Here is a 27,438-nt window from a genome sequence, read left to right as displayed (position 1 = left end):
TCTAAACCGACCCCTCACCCCCAATTCTAAACCGACCCCTCACCCCCAATTCTAAACCGACCCCTCACCCCCAATTCTAAACCGACCCCTCACCCCCAATTCTAAACCGACCCCTCACCCCCAATTCTAAACCGACCCCTCACCCCCAATTCTAAACCGACCCCTCACCCCCAATTCTAAACCGACCCCTCACCCCCAATTCTAAACCGACCCCTCACCCCCAATTCTAAACTGACCCCTCACCCCCAATTCTAAACCGACCCCTCACTCCCAATTCTAAACCGACCCCTCACCCCCAATTCTAAACCGACCCCTCACCCCCAATTCTAAACCGACCCCTCACTAAACCGTCCATCTCACTTGGTGTCGTCGACCACCTCCACCTCGGCCGGGGCAGTGATGGGTGCATTGGAGTGGCCCGCCGTCGGGTCGTCTGTATTCAGCTCCCCATTGGTTGAACTCAACACCTGCAGGGAAGCATCATGGGAGTATCATAGACCACCAGATAATGACGGCTTACTGTGGTACAAAATATCTAAGGTATTATTATGAGACTTCTGAATGTTGTAGATAGAAATGTAATGAATAGAGCCGACACGATTCCCTATTCTACATGATAGAAATGTAATGAATAGAGCCGACACGATTCCCTATTCTACATGACAGAAATGTAATGAATAGAGCCGACACGATTCCCTATTCTACATGATAGAAATGTAATGAATAGAGCCGACACGATTCCCTATTCTACATGATAGAAATGTAATGAATAGAGCCGACACGATTCCCTATTCTACATGATAGAAATGTAATGAATAGAGCCGACACGATTCCCTATTCTACATGATAGAAATGTAATGAATAGAGCCGACACGATTCCCTATTCTACATGATAGAAATGTAATGAATAGAGCCGACACGATTCCCTATTCTACATGATAGAAATGTAATGAATAGAGCCGACACGATTCCCTATTCTACATGATAGAAATGTAATGAATAGAGCCGACACGATTCCCTATTCTACATGATAGAAATGTAATGAATAGAGCCGACACGATTCCCTATTCTACATGACAGAAATGTAATGAATAGAGCCGACACGATTCCCTATTCTACACGACAGACAATCATATCTTCAACACAATACACTCAGAAGTCTCACTCTCGCCTCACAAGCTCGGTCATAATCATTTGTAATGTTGCCTAATGCTGTAATGTTATGAGACGAAAACGGGTTTCCTCAAGATGGTTGTGTGACTCCAGAAACATTTGAAGTTTCACACTGTCCCTGTTATAGAAATGATGTGATCAGACTGCTCAGCTGGCAGAATGTTTAGCTGGCTACTTGATCCCTCTTACAGGGATTTAATGCTCCAGCCAACAATGGCCCGTTCTGAGATGGTCCCATATATGCCCTATATAGCGCACTACTGTTGATCGGGGCCCATGTGGCTCTGGTCAAAAGTAGTGCACTACATAGGGCATTTGGGACGCAAACCAATGACACTGAACACTACCCACACTAGATGGTATTATATTGAGTAAATCGATCTTTTTAAGACTTGGGACCCACAACAAGATGACGTCATTTCTAGATGATGAACATTCTAATAGCACAAGTTGTTCCTTTAGGCCCCGGTAGGATACGGTTAGTCCGCCGGCCCCGGTAGGATGCGGTTAGTCCCCCGGCCCCGGTAGGATGCGGTTAGTCCCCCGGCCCCGGTAGGATGCGGTTAGTCCCCCGGCCCCGGTAGGTGGCGGGTAGTCCCTCGGCCCCGGTAGGATGCGGTTAGTCCCTCGGCCCCGGTAGGATGCGGTTAGTCCCTCGGCCCCGGTAGGATGCGGTTAGTCCCTCGGCCCCGGTAGGATGCGGTTAGTCCCTCGGCCCCGGTAGGATGCGGTTAGTCCCCCGGCCCCGGTAGGATGCGGTTAGTCCCCCGGCCCCGGTAGGATGCGGTTAGTCCCCCGGCCCCGGTAGGATGCGGTTAGTCCCCCGGCCCCGGTAGGATGCGGTTAGTCCCCCGGCCCCGGTAGGATGCGGTTAGTCCCCCGGCCCCGGTAGGATGCGGTTAGTCCCCCGGCCCCGGTAGGATGCGGTTAGTCCCCCGGCCCCGGTAGGATGCGGTTAGTCCCCCGGCCCCGGTAGGATGCGGTTAGTCCCCCGGCCCCGGTAGGATGCGGTTAGTCCCCCGGCCCCGGTAGGATGCGGTTAGTCCCCCGGCCCCGGTAGGATGCGGTTAGTCCCTCGGCCCCGGTAGGATGCGGTTAGTCCCCCGGCCCCGGTAGGATGCGGTTAGTCCCCCGGCCCCGGTAGGATGCGGTTAGTCCCCCGGCCTCGGTAGGATAGTTAGCCCCTCTGCCTCGGTAGGATAGTTAGTCCCTCTGCCTCGGTAGGATAGTTAGTCCCTCTGCCTCGGTAGGATAGTTAGTCCCTCTGCCTCGGTAGGATAGTTAGTCCCTCTGCCTCGGTAGGACAGTTAGTCCCTCTGCCTCGGTAGGACAGTTAGTCCCTCTGCCTCGGTAGGACAGTTAGCCCCTCTGCCTCGGTAGGACAGTTAGCCCCTCTGCCTCGGTAGGACAGTTAGCCCCTCTGCCTCGGTAGGACAGTTAGCCCCTCTGCCTCGGTAGGACAGTTAGCCCCTCTGCCTCGGTAGGACAGTTAGCCCCTCTGCCTCGGTAGGACAGTTAGCCCCTCTGCCTCGGTAGGACAGTTAGCCCCTCTGCCTCGGTAGGACAGTTAGTCCCTCTGCCTCGGTAGGACAGTTAGTCCCTCTGCCTCGGTAGGATAGTTAGTCCCTCTGCCTCGGTAGGATAGTTAGTCCCTCTGCCTCGGTAGGATAGTTAGTCCCTCTGCCTCGGTAGGATAGTTAGTCCCTCTGCCTCGGTAGGATAGTTAGTCCCTCTGCCTCGGTAGGATAGTTACTCCCTCTGCCTCGGTAGGATAGTTACTCCCTCTGCCTCGGTAGGATAGTTAGTCCCTCTGCCTCGGTAGGATAGTTACTCCCTCTGCCTCGGTAGGATAGTTAGTCCCTCTGCCTCGGTAGGATAGTTAGTCCCTCTGCCTCGGTAGGATAGTTAGTCCCTCTGCCTCGGTAGGATAGTTAGTCCCTCTGCCTCGGTAGGATAGTTAGTCCCTCTGCCTCGGTAGGATAGTTAGTCCCCCGGCCTCGGTAGGATAGTTAGCCCCTCTGCCTCGGTAGGATAGTTAGCCCCTCTGCCTCGGTAGGATAGTTAGTCCCTCTGCCTCGGTAGGATAGTTAGTCCCTCTGCCTCGGTAGGATAGTTAGTCCCTCTGCCTCGGTAGGATAGTTAGTCCCTCTGCCTCGGTAGGATAGTTAGTCCCTCTGCCTCGGTAGGATAGTTAGCCCCTCTGCCTCGGTAGGATAGTTAGCCCCTCTGCCTCGGTAGGATAGTTAGCCCCTCTGCCTCGGTAGGATAGTTAGCCCCTCTGCCTCGGTAGGATAGTTAGCCCCTCTGCCTCGGTAGGATAGTTAGCCCCTCTGCCTCGGTAGGATAGTTAGCCCCTCTGCCTCGGTAGGATAGTTAGCCCCTCTGCCTCGGTAGGATAGTTAGTCCCTCTGCCTCGGTAGGATAGTTAGTCCCTCTGCCTCGGTAGGATAGTTAGTCCCTCTGCCTCGGTAGGATAGTTAGTCCCTCTGCCTCGGTAGGATAGTTAGTCCCTCTGCCTCGGTAGGATAGTTAGTCCCTCTGCCTCGGTAGGATAGTTAGTCCCTCTGCCTCGGTAGGATAGTTAGTCCCTCTGCCTCGGTAGGATAGTTAGTCCCTCTGCCTCGGTAGGATAGTTAGTCCCTCTGCCTCGGTAGGATAGTTAGTCCCTCTGCCTCGGTAGGATAGTTAGTCCCTCTGCCTCGGTAGGATAGTTAGTCCCTCTGCCTCGGTAGGATAGTTAGTCCCTCTGCCTCGGTAGGATAGTTAGTCCCTCTGCCTCGGTAGGATAGTTAGTCCCTCTGCCTCGGTAGGATAGTTAGTCCCTCTGCCTCGGTAGGATAGTTAGTCCCTCTGCCTCGGTAGGATAGTTAGTCCCTCTGCCTCGGTAGGATAGTTAGTCCCTCTGCCTCGGTAGGATAGTTAGTCCCTCTGCCTCGGTAGGATAGTTAGTCCCTCTGCCTCGGTAGGATAGTTAGTCCCTCTGCCTCGGTAGGATAGTTAGTCCCTCTGCCTCGGTAGGATAGTTAGTCCCTCTGCCTCGGTAGGATAGTTAGTCCCTCTGCCTCGGTAGGATAGTTAGTCCCTCTGCCTCGGTAGGATAGTTAGTCCCTCTGCCTCGGTAGGATAGTTAGTCCCTCTGCCTCGGTAGGATAGTTAGTCCCTCTGCCTCAGTAGGATAGTTAGTCCCTCTGCCTCAGTAGGATAGTTAGTCCCTCTGCCTCAGTAGGATAGTTAGTCCCTCTGCCTCAGTAGGATAGTTAGTCCCTCTGCCTCAGTAGGATAGTTAGTCCCTCTGCCTCGGTAGGATAGTTAGTCCCTCTGCCTCGGTAGGATAGTTAGTCCCTCTGCCTCGGTAGGATAGTTAGTCCCTCTGCCTCGGTAGGATAGTTAGTCCCTCTGCCTCAGTAGGATAGTTAGTCCCTCTGCCTCAGTAGGATAGTTAGTCCCTCTGCCTCAGTAGGATAGTTAGTCCCTCTGCCTCGGTAGGATACAGTTAGTCCCTCTGCCTCGGTAGGATACAGTTAGTCCCTCTGCCTCAGTAGGATAGTTAGTCCCTCTGCCTCAGTAGGATAGTTAGTCCCTCTGCCTCAGTAGGATATAAGCCTAGTATGTAGTGTGCAGCATGTGAGGGGAAAAGAGGGTACGGAGAATGTGTTGGAGAGAGAAAGCGTGAGCAGAGACTAGTGCTGCAGAAAGAGAGCTAGGAGAGAAAGAAAGAAAACAAGAGACAAGAGGCAGAGTGTTGAACAATGCGGGGGCGACGCCGACAGCCCAGTACCTGGACAGAGCCCTCCAGCCTATCAGCTGTTAGATGGGACCCCAGCAGCTCCCTATTGGTCACTGGAGTGGGCTGGGAATCACTTCCTTTGGGTTCTGGCGACTGGCGCGACAGCAAAGGAGGAAGTAGAGGGAGGAGATGGTGAAGGAGGAGATGGTGAGGGAGGAGATGGTGAAGGAGGAGATGGTGAGGGAGGAAGTAGAGGGAGGTGGTTGTGAGGGAGGAAGTAGAGGGAGGAGATGGTGAAGGAGGAGATGGTGAAGGAGGAAGTAGAGGGAGGAGATGGTGAGGGAGGAGATGGTGAAGGAGGAAGTAGAGGGAGGAGGTGGTGAGGGAGGAAGTAGAGGGAGGAGATGGTGAGGGAGGAGGTGGTGAGGGAGGAAGTAGAGGGAGGAGGTGGTGAGGGAGGAAGTAGAGGGAGGAGATGGTGAGGGAGGAGGTGGTGAGGGAGGAAGTAGAGGGAGGAGGTGGTGAGGGAGGAAGTAGAGGGAGGAGATGGTGAGGGAGGAAGTAGAGGGAGGAGATGGTGAGGGAGGAGATGGTGAGGGAGGAAGTAGAGGGAGGAGATGGTGAGGGAGGAGGTGGTGAGGGAGGAAGTAGAGGGAGGAGATGGTGAGGGAGGAAGTAGAGGGAGGAAATGGTGAGGGAGGAGATGGTGAGGGAGGAAGTAGAGGCAGGAGATGGTGAGGGAGGAAGTAGAGGGAGGAGATGGTGAAGGAGGAAGTAGAGGGAGGAGATGGTGAAGGAGGAAGTAGAGGGAGGAAATGGTGAGGGAGGAGATGGTGAAGGACGAATTAGAGGGAGGAGATGGTGAGGGAGGAATTAGAGGGAGGAGATGGTGAGGGAGGAAGTAGAGGGAGGAAATGGTGAGGGAGGAAGTAGAGGGAGGAAATGGTGAAGGAGGAAGTAGAGGGAGGAAATGGTGAGGGAGGAAGTAGAGGGAGGAAATGGTGAGGGAGGAAGTAGAGGGAGGAAATGGTGAGGGAGGAAATGGTGAGGGAGGAAGTAGAGGGAGGAAATGGTGAGGGAGGAAGTAGAGGGAGGAAATGGTGAAGGAGGAGATGGTGAGGGAGGAGATGGTGAGGGAGGAGATGGTGAGGGAGGAAGTAGAGGGAGGAGGTTGTGAGGGAGGAAGTAGAGGGAGGAGATGGTGAAGGAGGAAGTAGAGGGAGGAGATGGTGAGGGAGGAGATGGTGAAGGAGGAAGTAGAGGGAGGAGGTGGTGAGGGAGGAAGTAGAGGGAGGAGATGGTGAGGGAGGAAGTAGAGGGAGGAAATGGTGAGGGAGGAGATGGTGAGGGAGGAAGTAGAGGGAGGAGATGGTGAGGGAGGAAGTAGAGGGAGGAGATGGTGAGGGAGGAAGTAGAGGGAGGAGATGGTGAGGGAGGAAGTAGAGGGAGGAGATGGTGAGGGAGGAAATGGTGAAGGAGGAGATGGTGAGGGAGGAAGTAGAGGGAGGAGATGGTGAGGGAGGAAGTAGAGGGAGGAAATGGTGAAGGAGGAAGTAGAGGGAGGAAATGGTGAGGGAGGAAGTAGAGGGAGGAAATGGTGAGGGAGGAAATGGTGAGGGAGGAAATGGTGAGGGAGGAAATGGTGAGGGAGGAAGTAGAGGGAGGAAATGGTGAAGGAGGAGATGGTGAGGGAGGAGATGGTGAGGGAGGAGATGGTGAGGGAGGAAGTAGAGGGAGGAAATGGTGAAGGAGGAGATGGTGAGGGAGGAAGTGGAGGGATGAAATGGTGAGGGAGGAAATGGTGAGGGAGGAAGTAGAGGGAGGAGATGGTGAAGGAGGAGATGGTGAGGGAGGAGATGGTGAGGGAGGAAGTAGAGGGAGGAGATGGTGAGGGAGGAAGTAGAGGGAGGAGATGGTGAGGGAGGAAGTAGAGGGAGGAGATGGTGAGGGAGGAAGTAGAGGGAGGAAATGGTGAAGGAGGAGATGGTGAGGGAGGAAATGGTGAGGGAGGAGATGGTGAGGGAGGAAGTAGAGGGAGGAGATGGTGAGGGAGGAAGTAGAGGGAGGAAATGGTGAAGGAGGAGATGGTGAGGGAGGAGATGGTGAGGGAGGAAGTAGAGGGAGGAAATGGTGAGGGAGGAAATGGTGAAGGAGGAGATGGTGAGGGAGGAAGTAGAGGGAGGAAATGGTGAGGGAGGAAGTAGAGGGAGGAAATGGTGAAGGAGGAAGTAGAGGGAGGAAATGGTGAGGGAGGAAGTAGAGGGAGGAAATGGTGAGGGAGGAAATGGTGAGGGAGGAAATGGTGAGGGAGGAAATGGTGAGGGAGGAAGTAGAGGGAGGAAATGGTGAAGGAGGAGATGGTGAGGGAGGAGATGGTGAGGGAGGAGATGGTGAGGGAGGAAGTAGAGGGAGGAAATGGTGAAGGAGGAGATGGTGAGGGAGGAAGTGGAGGGATGAAATGGTGAGGGAGGAAATGGTGAGGGAGGAAGTAGAGGGAGGAGATGGTGAAGGAGGAGATGGTGAGGGAGGAGATGGTGAGGGAGGAAGTAGAGGGAGGAGATGGTGAGGGAGGAAGTAGAGGGAGGAGATGGTGAGGGAGGAAGTAGAGGGAGGAGATGGTGAGGGAGGAAGTAGAGGGAGGAAATGGTGAAGGAGGAGATGGTGAGGGAGGAAATGGTGAGGGAGGAGATGGTGAGGGAGGAAGTAGAGGGAGGAGATGGTGAGGGAGGAAGTAGAGGGAGGAAATGGTGAAGGAGGAGATGGTGAGGGAGGAGATGGTGAGGGAGGAAGTAGAGGGAGGAAATGGTGAGGGAGGAAATGGTGAAGGAGGAGATGGTGAGGGAGGAAGTAGAGGGAGGAAATGGTGAAGGAGGAGATGGTGAGGGAGGAAGTAGAGGGAGGAAATGGTGAGGGAGGAAATGGTGAGGGAGGAAATGGTGAGGGAGGAAATGGTGAGGGAGGAAATGGTGAGGGAGGAGATGGTGAGGGAGGGAGTAGAGGGAGGAGATGGTGAAGGAGGAGATGGTGAAGGAGGAGATGGTGAGGGAGGAAGTAGAGGGAGGAAATGGTGAGGGAGGAAATGGTGAAGGAGGAGATGGTGAGGGAGGAAGTAGAGGGAGGAAATGGTGAGGGAGGAAATGGTGAGGGAGGAAATGGTGAGGGAGGAAATGGTGAGGGAGGAGATGGTGAGGGAGGGAGTAGAGGGAGGAGATGGTGAAGGAGGAGATGGTGAAGGAGGAGATGGTGAGGGAGGAAGTAGAGGGAGGAAATGGTGAGGGAGGAAATGGTGAAGGAGGAAGTAGAGGGAGGAAATGGTGAGGGAGGAAATGGTGAAGGAGGAGATGGTGAGGGAGGAAGTAGAGGGAGGAGATGGTGAGGGAGGAGATGGTGAGGGAGGAAGTAGAGGGAGGAGATGGTGAAGGAGGAGATGGTGAGGGAGGAAGTAGAGGGAGGAGATGGTGAGGGAGGAGATGGTGAAGGAGGAAGTAGAGGGAGGAGATGGTGAGGGAGGAGATGGTGAAGGAGGAAGTAGAGGGAGGAGATGGTGAGGGAGGAGATGGTGAAGGAGGAAGTAGAGGGAGGAGATGGTGAGGGAGGAGATGGTGAGGGAGGAAGTAGAGGGAGGAGATGGTGAGGGAGGAGATGGTGAGGGAGGAAGTAGAGGGAGGAGATGGTGAAGGAGGAAGTAGAGGGAGGAGATGGTGAGGGAGGAGATGGTGAAGGAGGAAGTAGAGGGAGGAGATGGTGAGGGAGGAGATGGTGAGGGAGGAAGTAGAGGGAGGAGATGGTGAGGGAGGAAGTAGAGGGAGGAGATGGTGAGGGAGGAAATGGTGAGGGAGGAAATGGTGAGGGAGGAGATGGTGAAGGAGGAGATGGTGAAGGAGGAGATGGTGAGGGAGGAAGTAGAGGGAGGAGATGGTGAAGGAGGAGATGGTGAGGGAGGAAGTAGAGGGAGGAGATGGTGAAGGAGGAGATGGTGAGGGAGGAAGTAGAGGGAGGAGATGGTGAAGGAGGAGATGGTGAGGGAGGAAGTAGAGGGAGGAGATGGTGAAGGAGGAGATGGTGAGGGAGGAAGTAGAGGGAGGAGATGGTGAAGGAGGAGATGGTGAGGGAGGAAGTAGAGGGAGGAGATGGTGAAGGAGGAGATGGTGAGGGAGGAAGTAGAGGGAGGAGATGGTGAAGGAGGAGATGGTGAGGGAGGAAGTAGAGGGAGGAGATGGTGAAGGAGGAGATGGTGAGGGAGGAAGTAGAGGGAGGAGATGGTGAGGGAGGAGATGGTGAGGGAGGAGATGGTGAAGGAGGAGATGGTGAGGGAGGAAGTAGAGGGAGGAGATGGTGAAGGAGGAGATGGTGAGGGAGGAAGTAGAGGGAGGAGATGGTGAAGGAGGAGATGGTGAGGGAGGAAGTAGAGGGAGGAGATGGTGAAGGAGGAGATGGTGAGGGAGGAAGTAGAGGGAGGAGATGGTGAAGGAGGAGATGGTGAGGGAGGAAGTAGAGGGAGGAGATGGTGAAGGAGGAAAGAAAGAAAGAAAAAAACAGCGTTTAAAGACGTCTCTCTCCCGGTCAGCAGTTAGGCAGCTACTTAGACACTGCTCTACCGGAGGACGGACAGACAGACCTGAGGGGCGGTGCGGTGACGTGGGAAGAAAAGAGTGCACGTGAGGAGGAGTGCGTGACAGAAGACTACTCGTGTGACATGAAGAAACACAAGCGGCTGTAGAAGCCACTGGTGTGAGCTGAGACTGAACAAGCTGCTGTTATGAGACTGGCTTCGGTTGGTGTGTCTGGTGCTGCTGTTATGAGACTGGCTTCGGTTGGTGGGTCTGGTGGCATTGTCAGTGGCAATCTGTGGTTTGGTGAGTAAGGCCAGTTAAACAGTTAGTTTAGCCTGGATACCAGTCTGTTCCTAGTTTCTTTAATATAGCCTGGATACCAGTCTGTTTCAGCTCTCTTGCCAACTCCTTATGGAACTGTTGTGACAAACTGTTTGGCTTGACAATCAGGAGTAGGAGTAGGCAAAAGCACCAACAGATCTGGGACCAGGCTACAGATCTGGGACCAGGCTACAGATCGTTAGTAAGAAGCTGCCAACTTGGAATATTGTAAATGTAAAATTATGCTAATGCTGAATGACATTTGTGAAATTTGTGTGTTCAGTTTGTGTGTGTGTGTGTGTGTGTGTGTGTGTTCAGTGTGTGTTCAGTTTGTGTGTGTGTGTGTGTTCAGTGTGTGTTCAGTGTGTGGCCTACCTGGTTTTTGGTCTGTGGCGCTGCCTTGTCTCTGCTGCTGGACTGTAGGAGGGGATCACTGGAGACTGGACCAATAGGAGTGGGCTGAGGACAGAGGTTAAAGGTCATCATTAACTAAAGGGCCAATAGGAGTGGGCTGAGGAGGAGTCACAGGTTAAAAGTTAACAGAACATGTTATTTTTCTGAAAGCCATGTCCTACATCAAGCTGTTCATCAGAGCCATGTCCTACATCAAGCTGTTCAGAGTCATGTCCTACATCAAGCTGCTCATCAGAGCCATGTCCACATCAAGCTGCTCAGAGCCATGTCCTACATCAAGCTGTTCATCAGAGCCATGTCCTACATCAAGCTGTTCATCAGAGCCATGTCCTACATCAAGCTGTTCATCAGAGCCATGTCCTACATCAAGCTGCTCATCAGAGCCATGTCCTACATCAAGCTGTTCAGAGCCATGTCCTAAATCAAGCTGCTCATCAGAACCATGTCCTACATCAAGATGCTCAGAGCCATGTTCTACATCAAGCCGCTCAGAGCCATGTTCTACATCAAGCCGCTCAGAGCCATGTCCTACATCAAGCTGTTCAGAGCCATGTCCTACATCAAGCCGTTCATCAGAGCCATGTCCTACATCAAGCCGCTCATCAGAACCATGTCCTACATCAAGCCGCTCAGAGCCATGTCCTACATCAAGCTGTTCAGAGCCATGTCCTACATCAAGCTGCTCATCAGAGCCATGTCCTACATCAAGCCGCTCAGAGCCATGTCCTACATCAAGCTGTTCAGAGCCATGTCCTACATCAAGCCGCTCATCAGAACCATGTCCTACATCAAGCCGCTCAGAGCCATGTCCTACATCAAGCTGTTCAGAGCCATGTCCTACATCAAGCCGCTCATCAGAACCATGTCCTACATCAAGTCGCTCAGAGCCATGTCCTACATCAAGCTGTTCAGAGCCATTTCCTACATCAAGCCGCTCAGAGCCATGTCCTACATCAAGCCGCTCAGAGCCATGTCCTACATCAAGCCGTTCAGAGCCATGTCCTACATCAAGCCGTTCATCAGAGCCATGTCCTACATCAAGCCCTTCATCAGAGCCATGTCCTACATCAAGCCGTTCATCAGAGCCATGTCCTACATCAAGCTGCTCATCAGAACCATGTCCTACATCAAGCCGTTCAGAGCCATGTCCTACATCAAGCTGTTCAGAGCCATGTCCTACATCAAGCTGCTCATCAGAGCCATGTCCTACATCAAGCTGTTCAGAGCCATGTCCTACATCAAGCTGTTCAGAGCCATGTCCTACATCAAGCTGCTCATCAGAGCCATGTCCTACATCAAGCCGCTCATCAGAACCATGTCCTACATCAAGCCGCTCAGAGCCATGTCCTACATCAAGCTGTTCAGAGCCATGTCCTACATCAAGCTGCTCATCAGAGCCATGTCCTACATCAAGCCGCTCAGAGCCATGTCCTACATCAAGCTGTTCAGAGCCATGTCCTATATCAAGCCGCTCATCAGAACCATGTCCTACATCAAGCCGCTCAGAGCCATGTCCTACATCAAGCTGTTCAGAGCCATGTCCTACATCAAGCCGCTCATCAGAACCATGTCCTACATCAAGCCGCTCAGAGCCATGTCCTACATCAAGCTGTTCAGAGCCATGTCCTACATCAAGCCGCTCAGAGCCATGTCCTACATCAAGCCGCTCAGAGCCATGTCCTACATCAAGCTGTTCAGAGCCATGTCCTACATCAAGCTGCTAAGAGCCATGTCCTACATCAAGCTGCTCAGAGCCATGTCCTACATCAAGCCGTTCATCAGAGCCATGTCCTACATCAAGCTGCTCATCAGAACCTAGTCCTACATCAAGCTGTTCATCAGAGCCATGTCCTACATCAAGCTGCTCATCAGAACCATGTCCTACATCAAGCCGTTCATCAGAGCCATGTCCTACATCAAGCTGCTCATCAGAACCATGTCCTACATCAAGCCGTTCAGAGCCATGTCCTACATCAAGCTGTTCAGAGCCATGTCCTACATCAAGCTGCTCATCAGAGCCATGTCCTACATCAAGCCGTTCATCAGAGCCATGTCCTACATCAAGCCGTTCATCAGAGCCATGTCCTACATCAAGCCGTTCATCAGAGCCATGTCCTACATCAAGCCGTTCATCAGCGCCATGTCCTACATCAAGCCGTTCATCAGCGCCATGTCCTACATCAAGCTGTTCAGAGCCATGTCCTACATCAAGCTGCTCATCAGAGCCATGTCCTACATCAAGCTGCTCAGAGCCATGTCCTACATCAAGCTGTTCAGAGCCATGTCCTACATCAAGCTGTTCATCAGAGCCATGTCCTACATCAAGCTGCTCATCAGAGCCATGTCCTACATCAAGCAGCTCAGAGCCATGTCCTACATCAAGCTGTTCAGAGCCATGTGCTACATCAAGCCGCTCATCAGAACCATGTCCTACATCAAGCCGCTCAGAGCCATGTCCTACTTCAAGCTGTTCAGAGCCATGTCCTACAACAAGCCGCTCATCAGAACCATGTCCTACATCAAGCCGTTCAGAGCCATGTCCTACATCAAGCTGTTCAGAGCCATGTCCTACATCAAGCCGTTCATCAGAGCCATGTCCGACATCAAGCTGCTCATCAGAGCCATGTCCTACATCAAGCTGCTCATCAGAGCCATGTCCTACATCAAGCTGCTCATCAGAGCCATGTCCTATATCAAGCTGTTCATCAGAGCCATGTCCTACATCAAGCCGTTCAGAGCCATGTCCTACATCAAGCTGCTCATCAGAGCCATGTCCGACATCAAGCTGCGCATCAGAACCATGTCCTACATCAAGCCGTTCATCAGAGCCATGTCCTACATCAAGCCGTTCATCAGAGCCATGTCCTACATCAAGCTGCTCATCAGAGCCATGTCCTACATCAAGCTGCTCATCAGAGCCATGTCCTACATCAAGCTGTTCAGAGCCATGTCCTACGTCAAGCTGTTCAGAGCCATGTCCTACATCAAGCTGTTCAGAGCCATGTCCTACATCAAGCCGTTCATCAGAACCATGTCCTACATCAAGCTGTTCAGAGCCATGTCCTACATCAAGCTGTTCAGAGCCATGTCCTACATCAAGCTGTTCAGAGCCATGTCCTACATCAAGCTGTTCAGAGCCATGTCCTACATCAAGCTGCTCATCAGAACCATGTCCTACATCAAGCCGCTCAGAGCCATGTCCTACATCAAGCTGTTCAGAGCCATGTCCTACATCAAGCTGCTCATCAGAGCCATGTCCTACATCAAGCCGCTCAGAGCCATGTCCTACATCAAGCTGTTCATCAGAGCCATGTCCTACATCAAGCTGTTCAGAGCCATGTCCTACATCAAGCTGTTCATCAGAGCCATGTCCTACATCAAGCTGTTCATCAGAGCCATGTCCTACATCAAGCTGCTCATCAGAGCCATGTCTACATCAAGCTGTTCATCAGAGCCATGTCCTACATCAAGCTGCTCATCAGAGCCATCGCCTACATCAAGCCGTTCATCAGAGCCATGTCCTACATCAAGCTGTTCAGAGCCATGTCCTACATCAAGCTGCTCAGAGCCATGTCCTACATCAAGCTGCTCATCAGAGCCATCGCCTACATCAAGCCGTTCATCAGAGCCATGTCCTACATCAAGCCGCTCAGAGCCATGTCCTACATCAAGCTGCTCAGAGCCATGTCCTACATCAAGCTGCTCATCAGAGCCATGTCCTACATCAAGCTGCTCATCAGAACCATGTCCTACATCAAGCCGTTCAGAGCCATGTCCTACATCAAGCCGCTCAGAGCCATGTCCTACATCAAGCTGTTCAGAACCATGTCCTACATCAAGCCGTTCATCAGAGCCATGTCCTACATCAAGCTGTTCAGAACCATGTCCTACATCAAGCTGTTCAGAACCATGTCCTACATCAAGCTGTTCAGAACCATGTCCTACATCAAGCTGCTCATCAGAACCATGTCCTACATCAAGCCGTTCATCAGAGCCATGTCCTACATCAAGCTGTTCAGAACCATGTCCTACATCAAGCTGCTCATCAGAGCCATGTCCTACATCAAGCTGCTCATCAGAACCATGTCCTACATCAAGCTGTCCCAAATGGAACCCTGTAATTTCCTACACATAGTACACTACTATTGGCTAAAGTCACAAATAGAACTCTCAACCCTATACATCAAATCTATGACATAGGAAATACTACATTAATACTGAGGGGTTAGGGTTAGGACTGAGGGGTAATACTAGGGTTAGGACTGAGGGGAAAAACTAGGGTTAGGACTGAGGGTTAATACTAGGTTTAGGACTGAGGGGTAATACTAGGGTTAGGACTGAGGGGTAAAACTAGGGTTAGGACTGAGGGGTAATACTAGGGTTAGGACTGAGGGGTAATACTAGGGTTAGGACTGTGGGGTAATACTAGGGTTAGGACTGTGGGGTAATACTAGGGTTAGGACTGTGGGGTAATACTAGGGTTAGGACTGAGGGGTAATACTAGAGTTAGGACTGAGGGGTAATACTAGGGTCAGGACTGAGGGGTTAGGGTTAGGACTGAGGGGTAATACTAGGGTTAGGACTGTGGGGTAATACTAGGTTTAGGACTGAGGGGTAATCCTAGGGTTAGGACTGAGGGGTAATCCTAGGGTTAGGACTGAGGGGTAATCCTAGGGTTAGGACTGAGGGGTAATACCAGGGTTAGGACTGAGGGGTAATACTAGGGTTAGGACTGAGGGGTAAAACTAGAGTTAGGACTGAGGGGTAATCCTAGGGTTAGGACTGAGGGGTAATCCTAGGGTTAGGACTGAGGGGTAATACTAGGGTTAGGACTGAGGGGTAATACTAGGGTTAGGACTGAGGGGTAATACTAGGGTTAGGACTGAGGGGTAATACTAGGGTTAGGACTGAGGGGTAATATTAGGGTTAGTACGACTGAGGGGTAATACTAGGGTTAGGACGACTGAGGGGTAATACTAGGGTTAGGACTGTGGGGTAATACTAGGGTTAGGACTGAGGGGTAATACTAGGGTTAGGACTGTGGGGTAATACTAGGGTTAGGACTGAGGGGTAATACTAGGGTTAGGACTGAGGGGTAATACTAGGGTTAGGACTGTGGGGTAATACTAGGGTTAGGACTGAGGGGTAATACTAGGGTTAGGACTGTGGGGTACTACTAGGGTTAGGACTGAGGGGTACTACTAGGGTTAGGACTGAGGGGTACTACTAGGGTTAGGACTGAGGGGTAATACTAGGGTTAGGACTGAGGAGTAATACTAGGGATAGGACTGAGGGGTAATACTAGAGTTAGGACTGAGGGGTAATCCTAGGGTTAGGACTGAGGGGTAATACTAGGGTTAGGACTGAGGGGTAATACTAGAGTTAGGACTGAGGGGTAATACTAGGGTTAGGACTGAGGGGTAATACTAGGGTTAGGACTGAGGGGTAATACTAGGGTTAGGACTGAGGGGTAATACTAGAGTTAGGACTGAGGGGTAATACTAGGGTTAGGACTGAGGGGTAATACTAGGGTTAGGACTGAGGGGTAATACTAGGGTTAGGACTGAGGGGTAATACTAGGGTTAGGACTGAGGGGTAATACTAGGCTTAGGACTGAGGGGTAATACTAGGGTTAGGACTGAGGGGTAATACTAGGGTTAGGACTGAGGGGTAATACTAGGGTTAGGACTGAGGGGTAATCCTAGGGTTAGGACTGAGGGGTAATACTAGGGTTAGGACTGAGGGGTAAAACTAGGCTTAGGACTGTGGGGTAATACTAGGACTGACCAGTGGCTTGCCGACCCAGTCGTACTCGTAATCAAAGACGTAGCCGTTCCTGTCGAAGAGGTCGGTGAAGAGTTTCCGTAAGTAGTCGTAGTCCGGCTTCTCAAAGAAATCCAGGCGCCGCACATAACGCAGGTAGGTGGCCATCTCTTCTACAGGGAGACACACGTTACATTCAGGTAGGTGGCCATCTCTTCTACAGGGAGACACACGTTACATTCAGGTAGGTGGCCATCTCTTCTACAGGGAGACACACGTTACATTCAGGTAGGTGGCCATCTCTTCTACAGGGAGACACACACGTTACATTCAGGTAGGTGGTCATCTCTTCTACAGGGAGACACACGTTACATTCAGGTAGGTGGTCATCTCTTCTACAGGGAGACACACGTTACATTCAGGTAGGTGGCCATCTCTTCTACAGGGAGACACACGTTACATTCAGGTAGGTGGCCATCTCTTCTACAGGGAGACACACGTTACATTCAGGTAGGTGGCCATCTCTTCTACAGGGAGACACACGTTACATTCAGGTAGGTGGCCATCTCTTCTACAGGGAGACACACGTTACATTCAGGTAGGTGGTCATCTCTTCTACAGGGAGACACACGTTACATTCAGGTAGGTGGCCATCTCTTCTACAGGGAGACACACGTTACATTCAGGTAGGTGGCCATCTCTTCTACAGGGAGACACACGTTACATTCAGGTAGGTGGCCATCTCTTCTACAGGGAGACACACGTTACATTCAGGTAGGTGGTCATCTCTTCTACAGGGAGACACACGTTACATTCAGGTAGGTGGCCATCTCTTCTACAGGGAGACACGTTACATTCAGGTAGGTGGCCATCTCTTCTACAGGGAGACACACACGTTACATTCAGGTAGGTGGCCATCTCTTCTACAGGGAGACACGTTACATTCAGGTAGGTGGCCATCTCTTCTACAGGGAGACACACGTTACATTCAGGTAGGTGGCCATCTCTTCTACAGGGAGACACACGTTACATTCAGGTAGGTGGCCATCTCTTCTACAGGGAGACACACACGTTACATTCAGGTAGGTGGCCATCTCTTCTACAGGGAGACACACACGTTACATTCAGGTAGGATCACACCTGATCTATTCATTCAGGTAGGAAAAAAAAAAACTAGTTGTCATGGTGATGAAAGGCCTTCTGGTTCAGGTTAGTCTGTAGAGGTAGTGTTCACACATTCCAAATCATTTCCACAGGTTGGGAGAAGGTTAAAAAAAAGATGGCCCAGGAGGCCGGCCTTCTCACGCACGACCTTGTCTATAGGGTTTACAGAGAATATTGCCATAAACAAAACAAACTCCAGTCAGCGGCAGTCTTGTGGGAGAATACAGCTCGTTGACGGGAGGTTGAAAGAGAACGCTGTGACGTGCAGAACACAACTCTCTGATCCTTGTCACGGAGACGACAGGAGACGACCGGGTTCCACTCATATCAAAACAAGAAGACGCGGCTCCAATGGGCACGTGATCATCAAACCTCTGGACAATTGAGGAGTGGAAAAACATCGCCTGGTCTAACGAATCCCGGTTCCTGTTGGGTCATGCGGATGGCAGAGTCAGGATTTGGCTTTAAGCAGCAGGACTCTATGTCCCCATCCTGCCTGGTGTCAACGGTCCAGGCTGGTGGCGGTGGTGTAACGCTGTGGGTCCTGCCTGGTGTCAACGGTCCAGGCTGGTGGCGGTGGTGTAACGCTGTGGGTCCTGCCTGGTGTCAACGGTCCAGGCTGGTGGCGGTGGTGTAACGCTGTGGGTCCTGCCTGGTGTCAACGGTCCAGGCTGGTGGCGGTGGTGTAACGCTGTGGGTCCTGCCTGGTGTCAACGGTCCAGGCTGGTGGCGGTGGTGTAACGCTGTGGGTCCTGCCTGGTGTCAACGGTCCAGGCTGGTGGCGGTGGTGTAACGCTGTGGGTCCTGCCTAGATGGGTGTACCTAACAATACTGTTCAGTAACTGTTGTATTTCAGGAAGATAGACACACAGACCTGGGAAGCTCTCACACAGCACCTCGATGGGCGTGGCTCTCTTGGTGTCACCTATCTTCTGATAGCGCTCCTTCAGAGTGTCTGCCTGGGGGGGGAGAGAGAGAGACGTTACATTAGTTCCCAAGGTGTGTGACGTTACATTAGTTCCTAAGGTGTGTGACGTTACATTAGTTCCTAAGGTGTGTGACGTTACATTAGTTCCCAAGGTGTGTGACGTTACATTAGTTCCTAAGGTGTGTGACGTTACATTAGTTCCTAAGGTGTGTGACGTTACATTAGTTCCTAAGGTGTGTGACGTTACATTAGTTCCTAAGGTGTGTGACGTTACATTAGTTCCTAAGGTGTGTGACGTTACATTAGTTCCCAAGGTGTGTGACGTTACATTAGTTCCCAAGGTGTGTGACGTTACATTAGTTCCTAAGGTGTGTGACGTTACATTAGTTCCTAAGGTGTGTGACGTTACATTAGTTCCTAAGGTGTGTGACGTTACATTAGTTCCTAAGGTGTGTGACGTTACATTAGTTCCCAAGGTGTGTGACGTTACATTAGTTCCCAAGGTGTGTGACGTTACATTAGTTCCTAAGGTGTGTGACGTTACATTAGTTCCTAAGGTGTGTGACGTTACATTAGTTCCCAAGGTGTGTGACGTTACATTAGTTCCCAAGGTGTGTGACGTTACATTAGTCCCTAACCTTAAGGTGTGTGAGTTCCTACCTTCAGGCCCTGCCAGGGCAGACTGCCTCGCAGGAAGTACATGAACATGTGACCTAGAGCTTCCAGGTCGTCTCTCCTGCTTTGTTCTACAGAGAGACAGGAAACAAAACATAGTTTCAGACACACACACACACATCTTCACACACACACATCGTTTCGAACACAGGAACAAATTAGTTCTAACTAAGAGAAAGTCACATTTTTATTTATTTTTATTTTATTTATTTATTTAACCTTTATTTAACCAGGTAGGCTAGTTGAGAACAAGTTCTCAATTACTGCGACCTGGCCAAGATAAAGCAAAGCAGTGCGACACAAACAACAACAGAGTTACACATGGAATAAACAAACATACAGTCAATAATACAGTAGAAAAAGAAGTCTATATACAGTGTGTGCAAATGGCGTGAGGAGGTAAGGCAATACATAGGCCATAGTAGTGAAGTAATTACAATTTAGCAGATTAACACTGGAGTGATAGATGAGCAGATGATGATGTGCAAGTAGTGATACTGGTGTGCAAAAGAGCAGAAAGTAAATAAAAACAACATGGGGATGAGGTAGGTAGATTGGATGGGCTATTTACAGATGGACTGTGTACAGCTGCAGCGATCGGTTAGCTGCTCAGACAGCTGATGCTGACAATCCTAACTGTTGAAGCAGATAAATAGACTAATCCAGAAGACAGTTCCCTAACTATCCACCCTGATTCAAAGGACTGGTGTAGCCTCAGGGTATCCCTGGACTAACACCACTTTGGATTGACTTTCTGTCCCCGCGAAAAGTAACACGACAGACTAATACAGTCTGGATTGGGGATTTCAGTAACACGACAGACTAATACAGTCTGGATTGGGGATTTCAGTAACACGACAGACTAATACAGTCTGGATTGGGGATTTCAGTAACACGACAGACTAATACAGTCTGGATTGGGGATTTCAGTAACACGGCAGACTAATACAGTCTGGATTGGGGATTTCAGTCACACGACAGACTAATACAGTCTGGATTGGGGATTTCAGTCACACGACAGACTAATACAGTCTGGATTGGGGATTTCAGTAACACGACAGACTAATACAGTCTGGATTGGGGATTTCAGTAACACGGCAGACTAATACAGTCTGGATTGGGGATTTCAGTAACACGGCAGACTAATACAGTCTGGATTGGGGATTTCAGTCACACGACAGACTAATACAGTCTGGATTGGGGATTTCAGTCACACGACAGACTAATACAGTCTGGATTGGGGATTTCAGTCACACGACAGACTAATACAGTCTGGATTGGGGATTTCAGTCACACGACAGACTAATACAGTCTGGATTGGGGATTTCAGAAACACGACAGACTAATACAGTCTGGATTGGGGATTTCAGTAACACGACAGACTAATACAGTCTGGATTGGGGATTTCAGTAACACGACAGACTAATACAGTCTGGATTGGGGATTTCAGTAACACGACAGACTAATACAGTCTGGATTGGGGATTTCAGTAACACGACAGACTAATACAGTCTGGATTGGGGATTTCAGTAACACGACAGACTAATACAGTCTGGATTGGGGATTTCAGTAACACGACAGACTAATACAGTCTGGATTGGGGATTTCAGTAACACGACAGACTAATACAGTCTGGATTGGGGATTTCAGTAACACGACAGACTAATACAGTCTGGATTGGGGATTTCAGTAACACGACAGACTAATACAGTCTGGATTGGGGATTTCAGTAACACGACAGACTAATACAGTCTGGATTGGGGATTTCAGTAACACGACAGACTAATACAGTCTGGATTGGGGATTTCAGTAACACGACAGACTAATACAGTCTGGATTGGGGATTTCAGTAACACGACAGACTAATACAGTCTGGATTGGGGATTTCAGTAACACGACAGACTAATACAGTCTGGATTGGGGATTTCAACGAGGACATCCACTGATTTAACATGACAAATTCATTCAGGCTTAACGGGACATTTTCACAAAATGTTCAACTTCATATCCTCTCCCGCCTCGACATCAACAAGTCAAAATGGAGCATTTCTATTTGTTTGTAGTAAAATATATAGAGGAAGATACGTGATTCCAATGACATCGTCTACCAATTAGTAGGCACTGAACTCCTCATGATTGGTTCAAATCAGATGATGCACACTAATGATGTCATCTTCCGCCATCTTTGTCATGTGTCTTTTTGGGTCCTTCTGGTCAAATATATTTTATCACCTGGATCATACAGAATACATCAAATCAGCCTTTGCCCAGGTGAGTATTGATACTCATGTAGGGTGTAGTGCCCATCAGGCTGTTTACCTTTACCCAGGTGAGTATTGATACTCATGTAGGGTGTAGTGCCCATCAGGCTGTTTACCTTTACCCAGGTGAGTATTGATACTCATGTAACGTGTGGTGCCCATCAGGCTGTTTACCTTTACCCAGGTGAGTATTGATTCTCATGTAGGGTGTAGTGCCCATCAGGCTGTTTACCTTTACCCAGGTGAGTATTGATTCTCATGTAACGTGTGGTGCCCATCAGGCTGTTTACCTTTACCCAGGTGAGTATTGATTCTCATGTAGGGTGTGGTGCCCATCAGGCTGCTTACCTTTACCCAGGTGAGTATTGATACTCATGTAGGGTGTAGTGCCCATCAGGCTGCTTACCTTTACCCAGGTGAGTATTGATTCTCATGTATGGTGTAGTGCCCATCAGGCTGTTTACCTTTACCCAGGTGAGTATTAATACTCATGTAGGGTGTAGTGCCCATCAGGCTGCTTACCTTTACCCAGGTGAGTATTGATTCTCATGTATGGTGTAGTGCCCATCAGGCTGTTTACCTTTACCCAGGTGAGTATTGATACTCATGTAACGTGCGGTGCCCATCAGGCTGTTTACCTTTACCCAGGTGAGTATTGATACTCATGTAACGTGCGGTGCCCATCAGGCTGTTTACCTTTGCCCAGGTGAGTATTGATACTCATGTAACGTGCGGTGCCCATCAGGCTGCTTACCTTTACCCAGGTGAGTATTGATACTCATGTAGGGTGTGGTGGCCATCAGGCTGTTTACCTTTACCCAGGTGAGTATTGATACTCATGTAGGGTGTAGTGCCCATCAGGCTGCTTACCTTTACCCAGGTGAGTATTAATACTCATGTAGGGTGTAGTGCCCATCAGGCTGTTTACCTTTACCCAGGTGAGTATTGATACTCATGTAGGGTGTGGTGGCCATCAGGCTGTTTACCTTTACCCAGGTGAGTATTGATACTCATGTAGGGTGTAGTGCCCATCAGGCTGCTTACCTTTACCCAGGTGAGTATTGACGCTCATGTAACGTGCGGTGCCCGTCAGGCTCTTGTGCTCCCTGTAAGGGATGTGTTTCTTGGTCTCGGGGTCGATGTACTCTTTGGCCAGGCCGAAGTCGATGATGTGGATGGTGTGCTGCCGCTTGCTGCCGGGCCGGCCAACCAGGAAGTTCTCTGGCTTCACGTCCCGGTAGATCAGACTCCTGGTGTGGACGAACTCCATCCGCGTGATCTGGGAGAGGGGGGGGGGAAGAAAGAGGTCCTCTTTAGCTCAGTTTAGTTGGTAGACCATGGCGCTTTCAACGCCAGGATAGTGGGTTTGATTCCCGGGACCACCCATACATAAAATGTACGCAGGAGACAGTAGGCAGCCTGATCAGTAGAGTAGCATTAGAGGGCCTCTGAGTGGTTCCCCAACATGATGCTCCAGATACTCAACTAGTCTAAAGAAGGCCAGTTTTATTGCTTCTTTAAATCAGAACAACAGTTTTCAGCTGTGCTAACATAATTGCAAAAGGGTTTTCTAATGATCAATTAGCCTTTTAAAATGATAAACTTGGATTAGCTAACACAACGTGCCGTTGGAACACAGGAGTGATGGTTGCTGATAATGGGCCTCTGTGTGCCTATGTAGATATTCCATTAAAAATCAGCCGTTTCCAGCTACAATAGTCATTTACCACATTAACAATGTCTACAATGTATTTCTGATCAATTTGATGTTATTTTAACAGACAAAAAATGTGCTTTTCTTTCAAAAACAAGGACAATTCTAAGTGACCCCAAACTTTTGAACGGTAGTGTATATAACATAAAAAATGTTAGCTGTTATCCTGTTTATCTCACTCTTAACAACTTAATAGTTAGTAGTTACTGTATTTCTGACTGCTATTCTTTCTTTTGTAACATGAAATCACTATCAGTTAGCATGTGGAACATTCAGGACCTAAACTCATCAACCTTTGGACTGAAGAGTTTAACACTGGAGTTCAACAAACATCTTAAAGATGTTGACTTCATCATTCTGCAGGAGACATGCTGTCACTGTCCCACAGGCTACAGAGAGGTCATTATGATGTCACTGTCCCCCAGGCTACAGAGAGGTCATTATGATGTCACTGTCCCACAGGCTACAGAGAGGTCATTATGATGTCACTGTCCCACAGGCTACAGAGAGGTCATTATGATGTCACTGTCCCCCAGGCTACAGAGAGGTCATTATGATGTCACTGTCCCACAGGCTACAGAGAGGTCATTATGATGTCACTGTCCCCCAGGCTACAGAGAGGTCATTATGATGTCACTGTCCCACAGGCTACAGAGAGGTCATTATGATGTCACTGTCCCACAGGCTACAGAGAGGTCATTATGATGTCACTGTCCCACAGGCTACAGAGAGGTCATTATGATGTCACTGTCCCACAGGCTACAGAGAGGTCATTATGATGTCACTGTCCCCCAGGCTACAGAGAGGTCATTATGATGTCACTGTCCCACAGGCTACAGAGAGGTCATTATGATGTCACTGTCCCACAGGCTACAGAGAGGTCATTATGATGTCACTGTCCCACAGGCTACAGAGAGGTCATTATGATGTCACTGTCCCACAGGCTACAGAGAGGTCATTATGATGTCACTGTCCCACAGGCTACAGAGAGGTCATTATGATGTCACTGTCCCACAGGCTACAGAGAGGTCATTATGATGTCACTGTCCCCCAGGCTACAGAGAGGTCATTATGATGTCACTGTCCCCCAGGCTACAGAGAGGTCATTATGATGTCACTGTCCCACAGGCTACAGAGAGGTCATTATGATGTCACTGTCCCACAGGCTACAGAGAGGTCATTATGATGTCACTGTCCCACAGGCTACAGAGAGGTCATTATGATGTCACTGTCCCACAGGCTACAGAGAGGTCATTATGATGTCACTGTCTCCAGGCTACAGAGAGGTCATTATGATGTCACTGTCCCACAGGCTACAGAGAGGTCATTATGATGTCACTGTCCCCCAGGCTACAGAGAGGTCATTATGATGTCACTGTCCCACAGGCTACAGAGAGGTCATTATGATGTCACTGTCCCACAGGCTACAGAGAGGTCATTATGATGTCACTGTCCCACAGGCTACAGAGAGGTCATTATGATGTCACTGTCCCCCAGGCTACAGAGAGGTCATTATGATGTCACTGTCCCCCAGGCTACAGAGAGGTCATTATGATGTCACTGTCCCACAGGCTACAAAGAGGTCATTATGATGTCACTGTCCCACAGGCTACAGAGAGGTCATTATGATGTCACTGTCCCACAGGCTACAGAGAGGTCATTATGATGTCACTGTCCCCCAGGCTACAGAGAGGTCATTATGATGTCACTGTCCCACAGGCTACAAAGAGGTCATTATGATGTCACTGTCCCACAGGCTACAGAGAGGTCATTATGATGTCACTGTCCCACAGGCTACAGAGAGGTCATTATGATGTCACTGTCCCCCAGGCTACAGAGAGGTCATTATGATGTCACTGTCCCACAGGCTACAGAGGTCATTATGATGTCACTGTCCCACAGGCTACAAAGAGGTCATTATGATGTCACTGTCCCACAGGCTACAGAGAGGTCATTATGATGTCACTGTCCCACAGGCTACAGAGAGGTCATTATGATGTCACTGTCCCCCAGGCTACAGAGAGGTCATTATGATGTCACTGTCCCACAGGCTACAGAGGTCATTATGATGTCACTGTCCCACAGGCTACAGAGGTCATTATGATGTCACTGTCCCCCAGGCTACAGAGAGGTCATTATGATGTCACTGTCCCCCAGGCTACAGAGAGGTCATTATGATGTCACTGTCCCACAGGCTACAGAGGTCATCATGCTGTCACTGTCCCCCAGGCTACAGAGGTCATTATGATGTCACTGTCCCCCAGGCTACAGAGGTCATTATGATGTCACTGTCCCCCAGGCTACAGAGAGGTCATTATGATGTCACTGTCCCCCAGGCTACAGAGAGGTCATTATGATGTCACTGTCCCACAGGCTACAGAGAGGTCATTATGATGTCACTGTCCCACAGGCTACAGAGAGGTCATTATGATGTCACTGTCCCACAGGCTACAGAGAGGTCATTATGATGTCACTGTCCCACAGGCTACAGAGAGGTCATTATGATGTCACTGTCCCACAGGCTACAGAGAGGTCATTATGATGTCACTGTCCCACAGGCTACAGAGAGGTCATTATGATGTCACTGTCCCACAGGCTACAGAGAGGTCATTATGATGTCACTGTCCCCCAGGCTACAGAGAGGTCATTATGATGTCACTGTCCCACAGGCTACAGAGAGGTCATTGTGATGTCACTGTCCCACAGGTTACAGAGAGGTCATCATGATGTCACTGTCCCACAGGCTACAGAGAGGTCATTATGATGTCACTGTCCCACAGGTTACAGAGAGGTCATCATGATGTCACTGTCCCACAGGCTACAGAGAGGTCATTATGATGTCACTGTCCCCCAGGCTACAGAGGTCATTATGATGTCACTGTCCCACAGGCTACAGAGAGGTCATTATGATGTCACTGTCTCCAGGCTACAGAGAGGTCATTATGATGTCACTGTCCCCCAGGCTACAGAGAGGTCATTATGATGTCACTGTCCCACAGGCTACAGAGAGGTCATCATGATGTCACTGTCCCACAGGCTACAGAGAGGTCATTGTGATGTCACTGTCCCACAGGCTACAGAGAGGTCATTATGATGTCACTGTCTCCAGGCTACAGAGAGGTCATTATGATGTCACTGTCCCACAGGCTACAGAGAGGTCATTATGATGTCACTGTCCCCCAGGCTACAGAGAGGTCATTATGATGTCACTGTCTCCAGGCTACAGAGAGGTCATTATGATGTCACTGTCCCCCAGGCTACAGAGAGGTCATTATGATGTCACTGTCCCACAGGCTACAGAGAGGTCATCATGATGTCACTGTCCCACAGGCTACAGAGAGGTCATTATGATGTCACTGTCCCACAGGCTACAGAGAGGTCATTATGATGTAAAGTACAAAACATCAACTATATATTCATCCACTCACAGTAAAGTACAAAACATCAACTATATATTCATCCACTCACAGTAAAGTACAAAACATCAATTATATATTCAGGCAAATGGCAAAAGAAGCACAATTGAAATTGATTTAAAAAATAAAAAAAGATCACAGATGACAACTGGTTTGATGCAGATTGTAAAATTATAAGGAAAAAACTTAGAACACTATCCAACCAAAAGCACAGAGACCCAAATAATGGTGAATTACGCCTTCATTACTGTGAGACTTTAAAACTCTATAAACGTAACACTCAGAACCAAAAAAGCCCAGTACAACAGAAAGCAGCTGACGCTAACTGAGGAGTCCATAAACACAAACAACTTCTGGCAAAATTGGAGGAATTAGCGATACAAAATGGTGACATATGGACAACCCATTTTAAAACGCTCTACAACACCATTCTGACACAAACGCAGAACAACGCCAGATTCATGAGAAGTTGAACGGATTAGAAAAAGCTATAAAGGACAAACAAAATCCATTGGACTCCCCAATTACTGACCAGGAGCTCTATATGAAACTTCAGGCCCTCAAATTTATAAAAGGCCTGATGGCCTGATGGCATCCTAAATGAGATGCTCAAACTCACTAGTGCACAATTTCAGTTGGCTATATTAAAACAGTTTAATTTGAGCCTGAGTGTAGGTTATTTCCCTGACATCTGGAATCAAGGACTCATGACCTCTTTAAGAACTGAGACAAATTTGACCCAAACAATTACAGAGGCATTTGTGTGAACAGTAACCTGGGGAAAGTTTTCTGTAGTCTTATAAATGTAAGAGTTCTAAACTTCCTTAATAAGCACAATGTCTTGAGTAAAAGCCAAATTGGATTTATACCAAAACATCGCACGACTGATCATATTTACACCCTACACACCCTGATAGATAAACATGTCCACCACAATAATACCAAAATATACGCTTGCTTTATCGACTTCCAAAAAGCATTTGATTCTATTTGGCATACAGGACTGTTCTACAAAGTTATTGAAAGTGGTGTAGTGGGTAAAGCATATGACATAATTAAAACAATGTATACTGGCAATACGTGCAGCATTAAAATTGGCAAGAAAATAACAGAATTCTTTAACCAGGTGCGGGGCCTTCGTCAGGGTTGCAATCTGGGCCCTGCACTCTTCAACATTTACATCATCGAATTGGCTACTATTCTAAAAAAATCCTTATCCCGTGGTGTTAGTCTCTACAATTCAGAGGTTAAACGCCTGCTCTTCGCAGATGACCTATGCCTGCTGTCACCCATAGCACATGGCCTACAGCAGAGCCTGGACCTGCTAGA

At 49.5% G+C, this 27,438-nt stretch overlaps 1 protein-coding gene across 5 annotated transcripts in view; it reads right to left on the bottom strand.

Moving 5' to 3' along the window:
* The window catches only part of LOC129813665 (casein kinase I-like), a 77,932-nt gene that overhangs the window by 1,276 nt on the left and 49,218 nt on the right, over nt 1-27,438 (bottom strand). For 2 of the 5 annotated variants that reach the window (XM_055866054.1, XM_055866053.1), the window contains exons 5-11: nt 22,024-22,258; nt 18,704-18,789; nt 17,990-18,074; nt 15,976-16,124; nt 10,150-10,233; nt 4,952-5,053; nt 361-467 (exon numbers count right to left, since the gene is read on the bottom strand). In XM_055866054.1, coding sequence (XP_055722029.1) covers nt 361-467; nt 4,952-5,053; nt 10,150-10,233; nt 15,976-16,124; nt 17,990-18,074; nt 18,704-18,789; nt 22,024-22,258 — 848 coding nt within the window. The remainder of the gene's footprint in view (nt 1-360; nt 468-4,951; nt 5,054-10,149; nt 10,234-15,975; nt 16,125-17,989; nt 18,075-18,703; nt 18,790-22,023; nt 22,259-27,438) is intronic. The other 3 variants (XM_055866055.1, XM_055866056.1, XM_055866058.1) reach the window with 3 other exon arrangements.

This window comes from Salvelinus fontinalis, chromosome 17 (assembly GCF_029448725.1).
Source record: "Salvelinus fontinalis isolate EN_2023a chromosome 17, ASM2944872v1, whole genome shotgun sequence".
Taxonomy (NCBI): Eukaryota; Metazoa; Chordata; class Actinopteri; order Salmoniformes; family Salmonidae; genus Salvelinus; species Salvelinus fontinalis.
Note: the sequence above shows the minus strand (reverse complement) of the source record. Positions and strands in the feature narration are given on the sequence as shown.